Consider the following 16,228-nt stretch of genomic DNA (forward strand, 5'->3'; position numbering starts at 1 on the left):
TTTGCTCCTTTTTGCTCTTCTCTCATTTCTCCCAAGAGCCTTCTGCTCATCCTTGTTGTTCTCCCACCTGTGTGGGACTAAAGGAGGAAACAACAGCCTTGCACCTTCCATGTCAGGCTGATAAAGGACAAAGTGGCTGCTCCCATCAAACATAAGGCACTATGGTGACTGTCTTGAGAATTGGCAAAGCAGCAAAAACTGTGCTGGAGATGCAGTTTCTCATCTATGATGAGATCATGAAGCCAGCAGTTGAACAATAGCTCTTAGTTTGTTTTCACTCATGCTATCATAGCAGTACACAGTGGGAATGTGTTCTCAAATACTGCATTGCATCTCCTTGAGAGCTGAGAGCTCCCCTTCAGTGCTGCACCAGCTCATGGCTCTGGTGGAGAAGCATTAGGAAAGAAAGAAAGAGAGAGAGAAAGAGAGAAAGAGAGAAAGAGAGAAAGAAAGAGAGAAAGAGAGAAAGAGAGAAAGAAAGAAAGAAAGAAAGAAAGAAAGAAAGAAAGAAAGAAAGAAAGAAAGAAAGAAAGAAAGAAAGAAAGATGGATGAATTTGACATACTTTGGGCAATTAATTGATCTCCCCTGCCCATTGCCAGACTCAGCATGCACTGCCATCCCCTTTCCACACCCAGGAATGCTGTAACTCAGCCAGAGCTGCTGTCCTTCAATGCATTTCTGCCTGCTCCCTGGCCAAACCATGACCCCATCAGGCAGCAGAGAAATACTGAATTTTAGGTGAGCGCCCTCTTGGGGAGAGGAATTAATCAGAGATTATACTCTAGGTGACATATTCTCAGCAGGTTTAGAAACTCCAAAATATTTTTAGGAATTTTACACGAGAGCTCCTCAGTCAGCACTGCTGTACATGTGGCAATTAGCTTGGCTAGAGGGGAGGAAAAGACAGTGTAATTTCTTTTTACTGCTCTGATTAATTTGCTAACGATGCATTCTTTTGTCTGTGGGGATGGCAGTGATCCTTTGGGTCCCACAGGTGCACGGGGTGTGGGCCTGCGTGCGCTCCTGCCCTCCCAGCTGCGTGTGCACCGCGGAGAGGAGCTGCTCCGTGCGCTGTGACCGCGCCGGGCTGGGCCAGATCCCCAGCCAGTTCCCCTGCGAAGCCTCCTCCATCAACCTGGATAAAAACAGCATCAAGTTCCTGTCCGAGAGGGCCTTCGGGACGCTGCCTTCCCTCAAGTCCCTGTCTCTCAACCACAACAACATCTCCTTCATCACGCCGGGCGCGTTCAAGGGGCTGCCCAGCCTGACGGAGCTGAAGATGGCCCACAACGAGTACATCCGCTATCTGCACACTCGCACCTTCACCGCGCTCCGGCGCCTCGTCAGGCTGGACCTGGCCGACTGCAACCTCTTCAACATCCCAGACAGGATCTTCATCGAGCTGCCTGCTCTGCAGGAGCTGTTCTGCTTCCAGAACAACTTCCGGAGGATCCCGGGCGCCATCAGGGGCATGGAGAACTTGACCCATGTGTACCTGGAGAGAAACAGGATCGAAGCGGTGGCCTATAACTCCCTGCAGGGCCTGACCAAGCTGAAATACCTGAATCTGCAGGACAACAAGATAAATGTCATCCACGAGCGAGCTTTTCAGGGCTGTCAGAGGATGGAGTACCTGTACCTGAACGACAACTTGATCGCTGAGCTTCCAGAAAACTCCTTTGATGGCCTGAGGCGCCTGAAGATGCTCAACCTGGGGGGGAATTTTCTCAGGAACATTTCCAACACCTGGTTCCGGGACTTGGGGGAGCTGGAGTTCCTCTACCTGGACCGCAACAGGATCAGCTACATCGAGGAAGGGGCGTTTGAGAACCTCACCAGCCTGGTGGCCCTGCACTTGAACAGCAACAACCTGACGACGCTGCCCTTCTCCGTGTTCGAGCCCGTGTACTTCCTGGGCCGGCTGTACCTCTTCCGCAACCCCTGGGAGTGCGACTGCCGCCTCGAGTGGCTCAAGGAGTGGATGGAGAACTACAGGCTGGTCAGGGACATTCCGTGTGCCTCCCCCTCCTCGGTGGCTGGCAGCGATCTGACGGATGTGCTCTTCGAGAGGTCCCCAGAAGGTTTCTGCCTCGACCCCGAGGAGCTGAACGTCACGTCCGAGCGGCCGACCCCCAGCGAGGAGACTTGGTCCACCACAGAGAGCAAGTTCAACAGCCTTATCTCCAAACTCCTGCTCCAGATGGGCCTTCCCGAAGAGGTGGCAAATGCCACTGAAGTGTACAGTAACAGCACGCAGCCGGCCGGACAGACTGAGGGGGTTTCTTCCGGCATGGGGGAAGACAGGAGCGAGCCTGACTCCTGTTCCCTGCACCTCCCAGCACTTTTGGCAGTGATTGTTCTGCTGTGCAAATAGTCCAAAGGCTGGATGGAGCAGGGGTTCTGCTTAAGTGTTTAGACCCTGAACCTACAAAGTCATCAGAGAAAAGTTTTATTGTGGGCCTCTGATATGTAAAGGGCTCCAAACTCTTCCAGGCTGGGTTTGTTTGATCTGGCTCCAGATTCCCCTGGGAGCTGGTGAGATCTGGGTCCCGCTCTGGGTGACAAACCTGCCCTCTGGGTGTCCCAGAGCCTCCTGGCTACTCACAGGGAGATGAGCAGCTCAAAGGTTGAATTTTGCCTAGAGATGTGTGGTGTTCTGCTGGGAAAGGGGGGAAGAGGGGTCTGTCTGTGGGGTGTTTGTTCCATCGGGCCAGCTTGCGAGAGCAAGAGGTTCCATGGTGACTCAGCTTCATGACAGCAAGATGAGGCTGCAGAACCAGCCCTTCTTCGTGTCCTGACAGACACCCACACCCATGGCAGATGCTGCTGAACAACAGGAGACGATTCTTGATTACCCCAGTGGGTGGAAATCCCTCCCACAGCTGGAGGGAGCAGGGCAGTCCTGGGCAGCATCCAGGGATGCAGCACTAGGCCTCATGGAAACATCCAGGAAACATGTACAGGCTCATGAAAAGAAGGAAAATGCCCGGGGGGAGCACCTGCCCCAGGCAGACCTGGGATGGGCACAGTATTTTGGCTGTGACCACAGGCAGGATTTTGATCCTTTCTCCCCCCCTGTTATCCTGGTACTGGTGCAGGAGAACCAGATGGACCCATGTTTGTCCAAACATTCTTCTCTGAGGCAAAGCTACTTAACCTACTTATTCCTATCATTTCAATGTGTTTAATTTTTCAGTGAATATATTATTTCAAGGAATACATTTTTTTATTTGTAGATTGTTTCATGGCATGGCAGCAGGGGCAGAGCATGGTGATGGCAAATGCAACCAGGGCCTATGAAATATTTGGTATTTCTACCACTAATATGTACCATGTAGTGTTTCATATTATGCCATATTGATAATTTTCTTTTATACGGCATCTTACATGTTTTATCTTTGAACTTATCAATAAAAGCTGCTAATATGACCAGAAAAAAATATGTTTTATGTATCAAAGCATATTAATAAAATAATTTGATACTTTACTCACAAAAATAAATTAACCACTCGGTCCTAGGTTTTGGTTTTTTTCTGAAGATCCTTGAACAACTCTGGTGATTTTTTTTTGGTAGGCTATTCAAATGGGTGCACATGAGTGTCCTAGAGCAAATGGCAAGCTATTTATTGCAACATAAGTACTTTCACTTAGAACCTGACTGTGCTTATGTTTGTGTTAAGCAGCAGCACTTGAAAATATAAGTGACTATATAGAGATACACTTCTGTCCAAAAACATCTACTGCTTTCTGATTAGTGCCTGAGATTTCCAGAGGAAAGCTGAGTATAGGGAAAACCAAGCCTGCAATGGCTTCTCTGTAGCTTGACCAGTTTCCCCAGGGAATCAGAATGCCAGATGGTTTGATAAATGCCTATTTGACCTGTTCCGTGAACTAAATTCAATGAGTTTGGATTTCCAGGCTATTTATGAATCCATTAATCTTCTTAAGTGCTAAATTCATCTGAGATATTAAGAGGCTGTTTTTCAAACCTAGTCCAGCCTGGTGCTGTAGAGGCATATTAGGTTAAGGATGCCTTTACAGGAGCACTGTTTCATCCTGCCAGGGGAGGTTTAGCAATAGGCCTGGCACAGATGGCAGGACACAAATGGTTGTATTTCACTTCCTATAAGTACAGATGCCTCACAAGTGAATTGTTTTTATAACCCACAAATTCATTTTCCGTGCTGGGGCACATTAAAGCTGAAGATCACCTCACTGTGCAGTTGCTGAGTGGCTTTCAAGTCAATCAGTGCTTCAAAGATGCTCCTGCTTTATCTGCAAGATGCAGATCTGAACGTGAAGCATCTTCAGCTGTTGGTTTTAGCAGATTGTGCTGTCAGGTGATGGGCAAGAGGGTTGTACATTGTACCCATCGGTGTGACAGCAGGGACACTGACCTTGGGGTCGATGGTTTAAGTGTCTCTTGTGCTCAGACACCTGCCTGGCCCAGAGAGCTTTCCCTGTGCTGCTCTGACACAGCCTGGAGAGAGTGGCTGATGTTGTGCTGGGTGTAATGCCTTCATCTTCCCTGCAGGAATGGGGACAGACTCCATGCTCTTCTGCTCTGAAATCCTGCTCTGAGCTGAGAGATCAGCAATGTGTGTTTCCAGTGGCACAGAGCAGCTGGCACATGGCACCCCGAGTGGATTGGGAAGGTCTGTGAGCCTGTGCTTGCTTTTCTCCTCTACTCTGCGTGGCTCATTCCTTGAGGAGACACTAGAACTGCCTGCTTCATTCCTTCATGATCCTTGTTTCTAAACTCTTAGCAGATGGCTTGTTTCTCTGATTACTTGGGCAGGTGACAACCCATAATTACATTCTGTTGGATAAATAGTTTGGATTCTTTCTTTATTTTCTTAGACCAGACACTCTCTGCAAAATTGTGCTTCAGCTGGTAAACCTGAACCAGTTGTTGGCTACAAGTCCATGGCTCAGAGTCCCTTCACAAATCAATGCTGTTTTCAAAATCTGTCTCTGAACTGGGACACCTCCAAAGATGCCAAACTTTTGTCTCTTTGGAATAACTGCAAATATTTTCAGCAAAGTGGTGCTCCCAGCCCTGCCCTCAGCACGAGGTGCTGAGATTTTATTTGAAGCAGTGGGAAGGGATAGTTGTGAGCTGCCTGGAGTTAGGCTACACCTTCTGACTGAAGTTTATTAGAGAGTTTATTTCTCTCAGGTGTCCCCAGGCACCTGAGGTCCTGAGAGAAAGCAATTTGTTTTAATTTCTAGTACCTGGTGACACTGCGCTGCTCTGCACTGGTGCAACTGGTTTTCATGCTTTATAAGAGTTGGAGCAGAGGGGAGAAGTTGTCAATGTAAATAGAGGAAAGAAACAATTTGATTTTTGGATATAACCTCTGAGACTCGGAATTCTGTTGCTATGTTGCCCCCCTAGGACCATACTCAGTGTTTTAACATGAACACCTTTATGTCCCCTCTATTTTCTTTAAATTTGCAGCTGTTGCCAGTAACCCCCTGTGAAATGAAGCTATTGGCTGTTTTGCTTCTCTTGTGGATTATCATATTTTCCTGCTTTGGAAAGAAACATGATGTGCAGGACATGAGGAATTGCTGTCCTTTTCCAGAGAGGCAGCAGATGCTGTCTGAGACTGGCAGCTGCTGGCCAGCCAGGACTCAGGAACTTCATGGCCAGTTTTCAAGCGTGCTGTATTTTGGCTTATTCTTGTCTTCACAACATCTGGCTGATAGCTTTTAAAAAAATTGAATTTTAATTTGTTGGGTTTTCCTTTGATAATTTTTGTGGTCACAAATTCAAGAGGAACCAAATCAACTGAGTTAAATTCCAGAAAACTCTTGTGCCTGCTGTGGAGGATATTAAGCCTTGCAAGAAAATAGCCTGTCTTGGTCACTCCTGCTCCAGTGTGAGCTTCAGAAGACAAGGCTAGTTTGGGTGAGAAAACAGTGATTGTAAATGCCTGCTTTTACAGAATCAAGGTATGGGATTGCTGCAGAAACACTAAAAATACGGATCCTTCCTCTTCCCCCACCCAAATCTGATAGAGATCGGTGGAGATTGAAGGATCTTCTGCAATAACCTTCAAAGCAGTTTTAAAAGAACTTCAAAGAAAATGCTAACCATGGAATAAAGACCAGAAATTAGAATTTTAAAAAAAGGTATCACAAGTATTACTTCAAAGAAAAACATATAGCTAATATTTAAAACATAAACTTAAACATGTGCAAGATCAGCACCAAAGTTCCATTTCTCATGGGGCAAGGCTGGTAAATTAAACTCCAATATAAAGATAAACACAGAAAATAGATATTTCTGGACAGAGAATTATCTATGCCTCTCACCCAAAGCCTGACTTGTTGACCCTGTGGTTACTTGAACCAGTCTGATCTTGTACTCTGTGGTTAGTTTTAGCCTTGAATGGGAGAAGTTTATTTCTTCTGCAGTTCTTCTCAACTTTGACCTTCACCACATCCTTTGATCTTTGTTGTACTTCCTTCTTCATCTGTCTTTTAAAGGACTGTTTTAGAGTTAATTTTTAACTTGCACATCATAAATCTTATATTCTCAATGAAAAATACTGAGGCATTTCAGAAAGACCTAAAACTACCATTTGTTTTTCTGTACACACCTGATGGTTTACTCTTCATGCATATTCTATGTATTTGCCATTTGGGTGAACAGCTGACTTCACTTTGTGCTTGTTCAGTGGGTTTCGTCCTGTGTCAGGAACTTCTTGACGTGGCTGCAGGTTTGCAATGAGGCTCAAGGCATCCTTGTTCTGCCTCCCCTTGTATTCCACACCCTCCTTTCCACTCCTCCTCTCCTCACCTGCTTGTTTCTGTCTTTGCTCTCAGTGTGCTGCTCCAGGAGGGCCAGCTGTGATTGAAACTGGATCAGTTAAAACCAACATTCAACACTTCCCTTTTTTTTTTTTTTTTTTTTTTTTTTTTTTTTTTTTTTTTTTTGATGTTTAGATTCCCTATTATTTCCCCTGATATTTTTTAAGTCAGGTTGGGCCATGAGTGGGTTAAACTGGGGATAACTGGAATAAAATGTTATTGTTGTATCTGAAAGGGGGACAAGCTAAATGGGAAAGATGCTGCTCAATTGCTGCTCAGTTTGCTTAGACTGAGGGCAGACCCACAGGCACAAGGATATTGGGAAGAGGCTTAGGGAGTTCTTGGACTTTGTGGGGGCAGATCAGGGGACAAGCAAGTAAGCACTGAGCCCCTGGTGAGATGAGGATGTGCTGAACTCACAACAAACTATGGCATGAAGCCAGGTGTAAAAATAAGTGTAAAAATATAAGTGGTTTTACTTCTGGGCCTTTGATGATGAGAACAAGGCTAGGTGCACAGTGCCAGGGTGGGCAAATGTGATAAATCAGTAACAAAGGACAACCAGCTGTGCCCACACAAATTGGGATGGAATTGGCAGCAGCAATTCCTCACAGAGCTGAATGATTATGTGTCAATGTGCTGTGACAATAAGAAATACATCAGCCTCTAAGTGGACAGGCACTTCCTGATGTATGAGACTGGTAAAGAGCCAGAGGGCAGAGCACAGAAACAAGTGATAAACTTGCAATCAGACAAAGCTGGTTCTACAAAGATCCCTTTGTCTCTGTTGAAAGCATCTGTGAGCAAGCCAGAAATCCAATGCTGCATGGATCATGGGCAATGTGGGACACAAATGACCACAAATTCTAGGGATGGGTGAGACATCTCTGCTCTGTGCCACAGGGCACAATGACCTTCACCAGAGGAACCCCTGAGGATGTGAAGTTGATTTTGATTCATAGAGCTTTTCTATTTTCCTAAGAGTAGGGCTGGGTTTCTGTGTTCTTGGCTCACACCTTGTCTGTCTGTGGTGGCTCCTCCAGTGATGCTGCCAACCTTTATGACCAAATCTCACCTGTGGATCTGTGACATCTGAGGGCCAGCTCAGGACACCCCTTGGCCTAAGGTCAATAGAGCACAGGAGGCATTTATGCCAACACAAACCAATAAAAATCACCATGGAGCTCTCAAGGATACAGAACATACCTTTTTGAGAGGAAATTTTTTTCAATAAATCACTAAAACAGGACAAATCACAGAAATTAGGAATGGTTTGGATTTAAAGGGACCTTACAAATCACCTAGGTCAGGCTGCTCAAAGTCCCAACCAATTTGGCCCTGAACACTTCCAGGAATATGAGGCATTCACAACTTCCTTGGGCAACCTGTGCCAGTGCCTCACCACTCTCACAGTAAAGGATTCCTTCCTTATACCTAATCTAATCCTTCCCTCTTTCAGTTTAAAGCCATTCCCCCTTGTCCTATCACCATATTCTCCTGTGAAAAGTCCCTCCTCATCTTTCGTGTAGGTTCTCTTTATGCACTGGAAGGCTAAGATGAGGTCTCCCCTTAAAAAAAGTGTTTGTCAGAAGGAGTTTGGAAAACAAGAGACAAACCAGACAGGAGGCAGATGCAGGTCAGCAGGAGAAGGAGAGTTGCAGCTGGTGTCACACTGGAGAACAAGGTTTAGAAAAACAATGGCCCAAAGCTGTGAACTGGAAATCAACAAAAAAAAGGGACCTACATCCATCCCACAGACTGCAAGGTCCTGGATTTTAAGGACTGTGGGCAGCTTCCTTGGCTCAGTGAAGCACTCCTGGTGAGCATCTATGCTCCCATCTTCCAGCCCTGGGAATTTCTCATCTCTCAGTCTTTGGCCACTGGAGTCACAGAATCACAGAATATTCTGAGTTGGAAGGGACCCCAGGGGAAGGTCTTCCCCAGGATGCTGCCTGTGCAGCTCAGCATTAAAGGTGCTAGTTAGTGTTTCAGTAAACCCACCTGTCTTTGGGGCAGTGGATGCCACACCTGCATCTGCACCACCCACTGAAATCCAGATTTGAACACCAGAGTTACTGAGATGGGGTAAAATCTCTGATGAAACCCCGAGTTACCTCGATGGACCCTGCCTGCAGGTCCTGCTCAGGGCTGGGGACTGCCAGCCTCACCATGGGGATTGGTGACACCTGCACCTTCCCTTGGCCTGGCTCTGTAACACGTGCTGTCAGGTCCCTAAGACACCTGATCAGGGCTGACACTGCAGGAGGGAAGTGCAGGAAGAGGGGAAGGGACCCACCCTGTCCTGCACAGCAGATGACTCCTGCACTCTCTGGTTCCACATCTGCTGCTCTCTTTCTGAGGCTTTGCCTTTTTATTTTCTCAGTAGACAACTTACCTTTCTACCAGTTCATTCAATCCTACTGTTTCATTTCAATTGACAGGTACCTTAAAAATCCAAATTGGGTTGGGTATGAACTCCTGAAGTGGAGTGGATTACTCAAGTTCAGGAACGTTCAAGTGACAAGAGATAAAAAACCTGACAGCTGAACTATCAGCTTAGATTGAGCAGCAGTGTCACTCTTCCCTCAAGCCTCATTACTGCTCACAGCTGGGACTGAGTCTGTGAGCCCCAGACAGGGAGGATTTCATCACTTTGTGGATCCTAAAAGGTCCTTTTTAGTGTGAGACTGGGTATGTGAACCCCAGCCAGCCCCAGAGCCTCCAGAACAGCCCAGCTGCAGCACAGCTGGGACAACAGGCAGGAATGGGGAAGTAGAGAGTGGCATCCCCAGTGATCTCTCACTCTTGAGCTGTTTTAATGATCAAACCAGATTAACATGTTAAAAACATATTAATAAAAGTACATAATAAAAGACAGAAAGTCAAAGATTCTTGAATTATTTTGAGTCTTTCATTGCACTCAGAGGCTTAATATCACAAATTACAGCCAAAGGGATAACACTGAGCCCAGCAGCCCACAAGCCAGTTTAAACATTTTATTTTCTACCTGAAATCTTGCTAATTTAATATCACAAATTGATGATGTTGGCAGAGTGAAACCCTCAAATGGCTGGAACTGAAATTCCTTGGAGGCTGCTCTGGGCAGGTGCAGCTGCTCAAATCAACAAGGAATTTTCCTGGAAGCAGGATCTCTCTCCTCTTCCCTTCTTAACACTTGGGAAATACCCAAAAGCATTTACTGAAATGTTTATTTTGACGAGTGGAGAAACAGGATATTTTACTTGAGGAGGGTTGTCATGATCAGTAACTTGTACATTTCAGAGACAAATCTTTTTTATCCATTATAAAGTTTACTTGTCTGCATTTTTTCCCTTAACAATAAACAACAACAAAAAAGTTTTCAGTTTTCATAATAAACAGAAAACAACCTTGTGGGATTTATCTTCTTTCACCTATGGAGTAACTTCATGAATCTTTACTGATTTATAATCCAATAATCCTTACTGGGTTGTGTTTTTGACACAGATTTGTTGCTCTTGTTGCATCCATCCTAGTAAACAAAAATGGCTGTAAGGCAGAGAAAGGAGATGTTTAGACATTGAAATTGTTGAATTTAGTGGAAAATGACTGAGTTTTAAAAACTTAATTTCTCCATAAGCTTGGGTGGATTCTTCAGCATTCAGTAGTATGTGCTGTAACATTGCTGCAACCAGTAATATTTATTGCTTATTAATGAAATACTCTACACAACAATTCATCCATCTCTCACTCCACAGTTAAGTTAGTTAAGAGATGAGTGCTTCTGTAATTTCATCCCCTTGCTCTGAACTCATCTCAGGAAACTGCTGTTGTGCAGAGGCAAAGCAGACAGTTGTGTTGAAGCCATCTGAAAATTCATGCAGTGGATTAGCCCACTTCCACAAATGACTCTCATCCATCCCTGACAAAAAGGAGCAGATTTTACTCACTTTTAAATAAATTTTAATTCCAATTACAATACTTCCAATTGATAATTCCAGTTTTGATTACAGAGTCATTTAGGTTGGAAACCAGGTCTTAAAACCATCGAGTACAACCCCCTTGGTTCAAGCACTGGTAGCTGCAGCAGGGTTTTCACAACTGTGGGCACTTGAATTGTCTTCAGAACTTTTCTCTAAAGTGTTTTTTTCAAGGAATTTAGGAAAACCTTCTAAAGGTTTTATGCACATGCTGCAGATCCTTGATTTTTCCAGACAAGAATTTCCCTCAACATGCTCATCATGGGCTGCCTGTCTCCCAGTGGGAACTGTGGCATGTTTAGGTTGGTAGCTTTGAATTGCTCTCATGTGTAGCTGCAACTTCTCAAGGAAACACCTGGAGCTATTGTCATGTCAGGTTCTGAAATCTGACCTACCTGCAAGCAGGGTTTGTTAGAATTGCTTGGTACCTGTTCAGAATGTTCAGTTTTTTCACAGTAAGATTAGGTATCTCTTGAAAACTACAAATATATTGAAAGTCTACTGAAAAAATGAGCACATGTAACATATTTCACCACTGCCTTGCTGCCTCACTTTCAACCACAGTTAATATGCCTCTAAATGCCAGGAACAAACTATTTCTCTTTATGGGAAAAGTGACTGGCTAATGCTGGCCATTCTACCTCCAAACACTTTTATATAATTCACTATCCTAGTTCATTTTTAAAGAGTTTTTTCATAGCAAATAAAACAAATACAGTGACTTTGGGATATTAAAAATAAAAGAGCAGGCCATAACATACACAATTTTTGAAAAAAACCAGCAACATACATGGCTTGGCCAGATCACAAGAGAGCAGCCAGCAGCAAAGCTGTTGTTAATGCTATTTTTAAAAGGAGGTCAAGCTGCACCAAGGTTCAGGCAATACCAGCAGCAATTTCTTCACTAAAGGGATGGTTAAACATTGAGACTGGCTGCCCAGGGAAGTGGCAGAGTCACCATCTCTGGAGGAGTTCAAGGAATGACTGGATGTGGCACTCAGAGCAAAGGTTTATTTGATAGAATGATGTCCAAGTTTGGACTCAATGTTCTTAGGGGTCTCTTCCAACTTTAATGATTCTGTGATTCTGTGTAATTTACAAAGTATCTGATTCTCTAATTGTTTTCTTGCATCAAAGATGCTTTGTTATACTTTGAGAATTTCCCAGTTCCTTTCTTTTTCTACCTGCAGTTATTAAAAAAAGTGAATTTAATAAGGTTGATTTCATGAATGTGCTCACTGAAAATAGATCTTTATTTTCTCTCCCATTTGCCCAATCCTAATTTCTATTGCAAATTTAATATGAAGGCTTTAAATATTTTAAAATCTTTTTTGCAAAGGCAAAATTCTTCCTTGTAGACATTTCTTGCTGAGCTTTGCCCCATCTGTGGATTGGTTTTGGATTTATTTTTTACAGTAGTTAATTTTGGTATAAGTACAGTACTATGCATTTTTTAAAAATTTAGGGTGAAGTTTTAATACCTGCTGAACAAATCTCTATTTGACTTGTGGCAGCATAATGACAGAATCTAAATATGAATAATTAAAGTTGCCTGTATATATGAAATATAAGCAAATATGGAGACAAATTCCACTACCTGGACTCTACCATTCCAGTAACTGGATTTTCTCTGCTACAGTTGTTGGTAGAATAATACTGAAGTGCTTTTTGACTACAACTAAATATCTTTTCTTGTATCTATGTGGCTTTGTTGGCACAAAGATTCACATGAACTGAAGATGGCTGAGCTGAGTAATAGTTTTGATTTTTTTGAGATTTTTTTAATAGGGTAATTCAGTTGGAAGAGATCTTTGGAGGTCTCAGGTTTAGGCTGGATTGTTCAGGACTTTATCCACGTGAGTCTTTTAAAACCTCCAGGGACAGAGATTGCACAAATGCTCTGGGAAATTGACTCTGTTACATGTGAACTCTTGCCTTCTGCTATAGGTCTCCAAATACTCTTTTATTGTTCAGAATTACCTAATGCTTGAATTACAAATTAAGACTGGTAGACCCAATATCCGAAGAAAATCTGAAAAAGGAAAAATAAGGCAAGATCAGCTAGTTGATAAGAGGCTTGGTTATCTGCAGTAAAATAATTAAAAAGAATTATCTAAATTAAAAATAACTAAATTAACTTTTTTCCTTAAAAAAGCCTCAAAACAGGCTTTATAATGAAACAAAAATAGATAATTTAATATTCAATTAGTTCAACTTTCTGCATAATTTATTTCCATATGTATGCTTTCCTTTAATAAGTTTTTTTCTTTTCCTTAAGGCAATTTCCTGCTCCTTTTAAAGGCTAGTGGAGATTAAGTTCCTGATGTGAATAGAAACCTGATAGACCCATCCATTTTTAATTTTGTTTACATATAAAGTTATTTAAATCCATTGCAGTAACTTCAAAATCTGTTATATGAAATGGATTTAAAATAAACTGTAACCCTGATTTATCTAATATATTAGTGGTTAGAGCAAGACCTTTGAAACAAACTGTGTGACTGGGAAGAATTAACTGAAGTGTGGCTAACACAATAAAAGTTTTACTACAAGAAAACTGTACAATTGATATGGAATTGAAACAATGAATTATTGACAAGCAGCTTAGGTTTCCCTTAGCTGGCTTGTGGCTTTTGGAAAGAGGGCAGTAATGCTTGTCATACTTTGGTTCTCAAAAAAACCAAACAAAAACCCTATCCAAATTAACCAAAAAATCAAACCAACTTTTTGCATGGTTTTAATTCACATTGCTCTTCAAAACAGCCAACAGCTTCATTTCACAGGGGGTTACTGGCAATTCACATTGCTCTTCAATGCCAAGTGATCACTGCATGGAGGCACCCCTGGAGGTGACCCTGGGGTCTGGGATCAGCCCTCACATCCCTGAGGGAACAGCTACAGACCATGAGACCTTTTTGCCCTCCATGTCCCATTGAAGAGCAAACCCAAGCTGCCCTTTTCTCCTGGGGCCCCATCATGTCCTCTGCTGAGAGGAGGAAAAACACCATTCTGTGTTTCATTGTGTCTGCAGCCTGCAACATCCATTCAGTCCAGGCACTTTCTGGAAACCGTGCTGGATGACTCTGGTTTTCAGGAGGAGGTTTGTTATCAAGGCAGGAAATTGGACAGTAAATAAAAGTTTCAGAATTCTTGATTTCTGTCCCCTTCCTTTTCAGTAAATTCCACTTTGGTTTGCAGAGTGGCACCTTCCCAGCTTAGTGCTCTTTGTGTCCTCCTTTCTCTTCTGCCTTCCTTTGCCTGCTCTGTTTCTTTGACAGTGTCTCACTTCACCCAAGGCAGCTCCAGCCAAAAACCCTCCCCTGATTTTTTCCCCCAGTCCATGTGCTGAAACAGCCCTGGGTTAAGTTATGAAGTCTGGCAGTGAGATGTCATTGTAAGATCTTGCTCCACTTGGGTTTCAGCCCTTTCAGAGCTTTGCCTTAGAGGGCAGGAACATCTTTTCCTTGCTGGAAACTGGAATTCCAGACCATTGCAGTGTGTGCCATGGATCACAGAAGGTTTCCTTAGCTTGAGATGAACATGAACCTTCAGAGACCTTTTAAGTGAAGGATACCAAGTAATACTGAGGGATAAACCACATCCTCTGCCTGGTAGGAAAATGCAGCTTAAAATCAAGTCTGTAAGAGTGTGTAACTGTGTGGGGAAGCAGGGAGCAACAAAGACCCAAGTATGAGGCAATTCTGCTATTTTGCATCAATTTACATTTTGGGAAGAATGCTGAGTGTTCCACGTGGATGGCCAACAATGGAGAAACACAGACTCATGTTCCAGCTTTGAGACAGATGGGCTACACTTAAAAATAAGCAAATTCCACCCTTCCTCATGGGTGTTTCCATTATGCAGACACTAAAACAAGCTATGGCTGCTGCTAAGGGAGAATTTGCAAGTTCTTCTTTGCTCATAATCAACATGAATTCTTTCGAGCATACAGCTACTAGTTCAGTTATCTTCCACAACATCAATGTTGGCTCAAGCTACATTTTAATAAGAACACAGAGATGTGGCCAAATTTAATGTTCTCAATTGTCCCATGGCAGATGCTAAGAGATTCAGCAGGATGCATGGAAATGCATAAACACTCCCCCTCCCACTATTTTTGCTTGGAGTTTAAGATTACATGAGAAACCATCAACTTTCTGCCCAAAATCTTACTAAGAAATGTATTTCTGAGGTAAGAATTAATTATTTGTTCATGTACAGTTTTGAGAAAGAGGTCTTGTTAACTCTGAGGCTAAATTTTAAGGAGTCAAAAAGCTTTTTGTACTTGCTTCAGTCCAGCTTTCACAGGATTAGAGCAGGAGACTGTTAAAAATCACTTCAGGGAGAAAGCAGAAATTACTATAGGTGCACTTACTGTATCAGCAAGCAAAAAACCCCCAAAACACTGCAAACATTTACATGTGGAAAGTGGCTTTGCATTTCTGTTTGGTGTAGCATTAGTAAAAATAGTCTCCTCTCTCCTAAGCTTGTGCACTCATCCCCTTGTGGACACAAGGCACTACTATTCAGAATTTACTCTGTTCTGTTGGCCAATGACATGCTTCCTGTTGTGCAGATATTTTGATTTATATTTGACATAATGTGCAGCAGTTTCCTTGGTAAGAGTTATGACTATCTCTGAGCTCATTAAAGGTAGAGAAGAAATTAGTGTGAAAGACAGGTCTATTAAGGAAATGAATATGCTTTACATAAAAAAGAAGATTTTTTATGGTGCCTGCTTTAGCTCATCCTCTGTCAATTTAGCTTATCAAAACAGATAACTCTTTACTATAATAGTCAGGAAATAGATATATTTTTCTGTAGTTTTCAAAAATCCTTTTCTATGAAGTATTTTAAAGCCTGAAATTGAGCTCTAACATTAAAGTTAGAGCTCAATTTCAGGCTTTAAAATACTTCATTGAAGTTGTTGAATACTATCTACAGTGGAAGAGAACAGGGACAGAACTGTTTGCATCTAGGACTTCAGTGCAGATTTGCAAAGCACCCCTGGAAGCTCTGGCAGCATTTCCAAGTATTTCTTTAAGTAACACACTCTGAAATAATTTCCTTATAGAAAAGGATAAAAATGGAACAAATACTGGTTAGTCAGTGCTTTAACTTTTCCTAGAGGCTCTAGTACCCAGTTTTTGGAGTATACACACCAGCCCAATGTTGCTCAGGTTGCAACACCTCTTCTTTGTTGTGTTTTCAAAGTCAACTGAGTAACCTTCTTCATGAAGTTTCTGAGGTAGGTAGTGGTGTTTTCTCTTAGAGGTGAATGGCACAGCATTGTTCTTGACCAAACCATATAAAAAGAAAACCACTGCTAGAACACATGGAAGAATTTGGGTTTAGTGATGAGATTAAGGATGTCCATCTGGCAGTGGCCAGGAGTCTAAACTAGGCTACCATTTCCATGCAATAATCTTACCACTCTGAGACACTGAG

At 42.9% G+C, this 16,228-nt stretch overlaps 1 protein-coding gene across 1 annotated transcript; it reads left to right on the forward strand.

Annotated features, from left to right (window-relative positions):
* Positions 1-482: 482 nt before the first annotated feature.
* On the forward strand, positions 483-3,418 carry NYX (nyctalopin). Its single transcript, XM_059839993.1, has one exon. It carries the CDS (start codon positions 970-972, stop codon positions 2,374-2,376), a length of 1,407 nt encoding a protein of 468 aa, XP_059695976.1. The 5' UTR covers positions 483-969; the 3' UTR covers positions 2,377-3,418.
* Positions 3,419-16,228: the final 12,810 nt, after the last annotated feature.

This window comes from Haemorhous mexicanus, chromosome 2 (assembly GCF_027477595.1).
Source record: "Haemorhous mexicanus isolate bHaeMex1 chromosome 2, bHaeMex1.pri, whole genome shotgun sequence".
Classification (NCBI taxonomy): domain Eukaryota; kingdom Metazoa; phylum Chordata; class Aves; order Passeriformes; family Fringillidae; genus Haemorhous; species Haemorhous mexicanus.

Coding starts and splice junctions, on each gene's coding strand:
- NYX (XM_059839993.1), top strand. CDS start 970: ATGGCAGTGATCCTTTGGGTCCCACAGGTGCACGGGGTGTGGGCCTGC.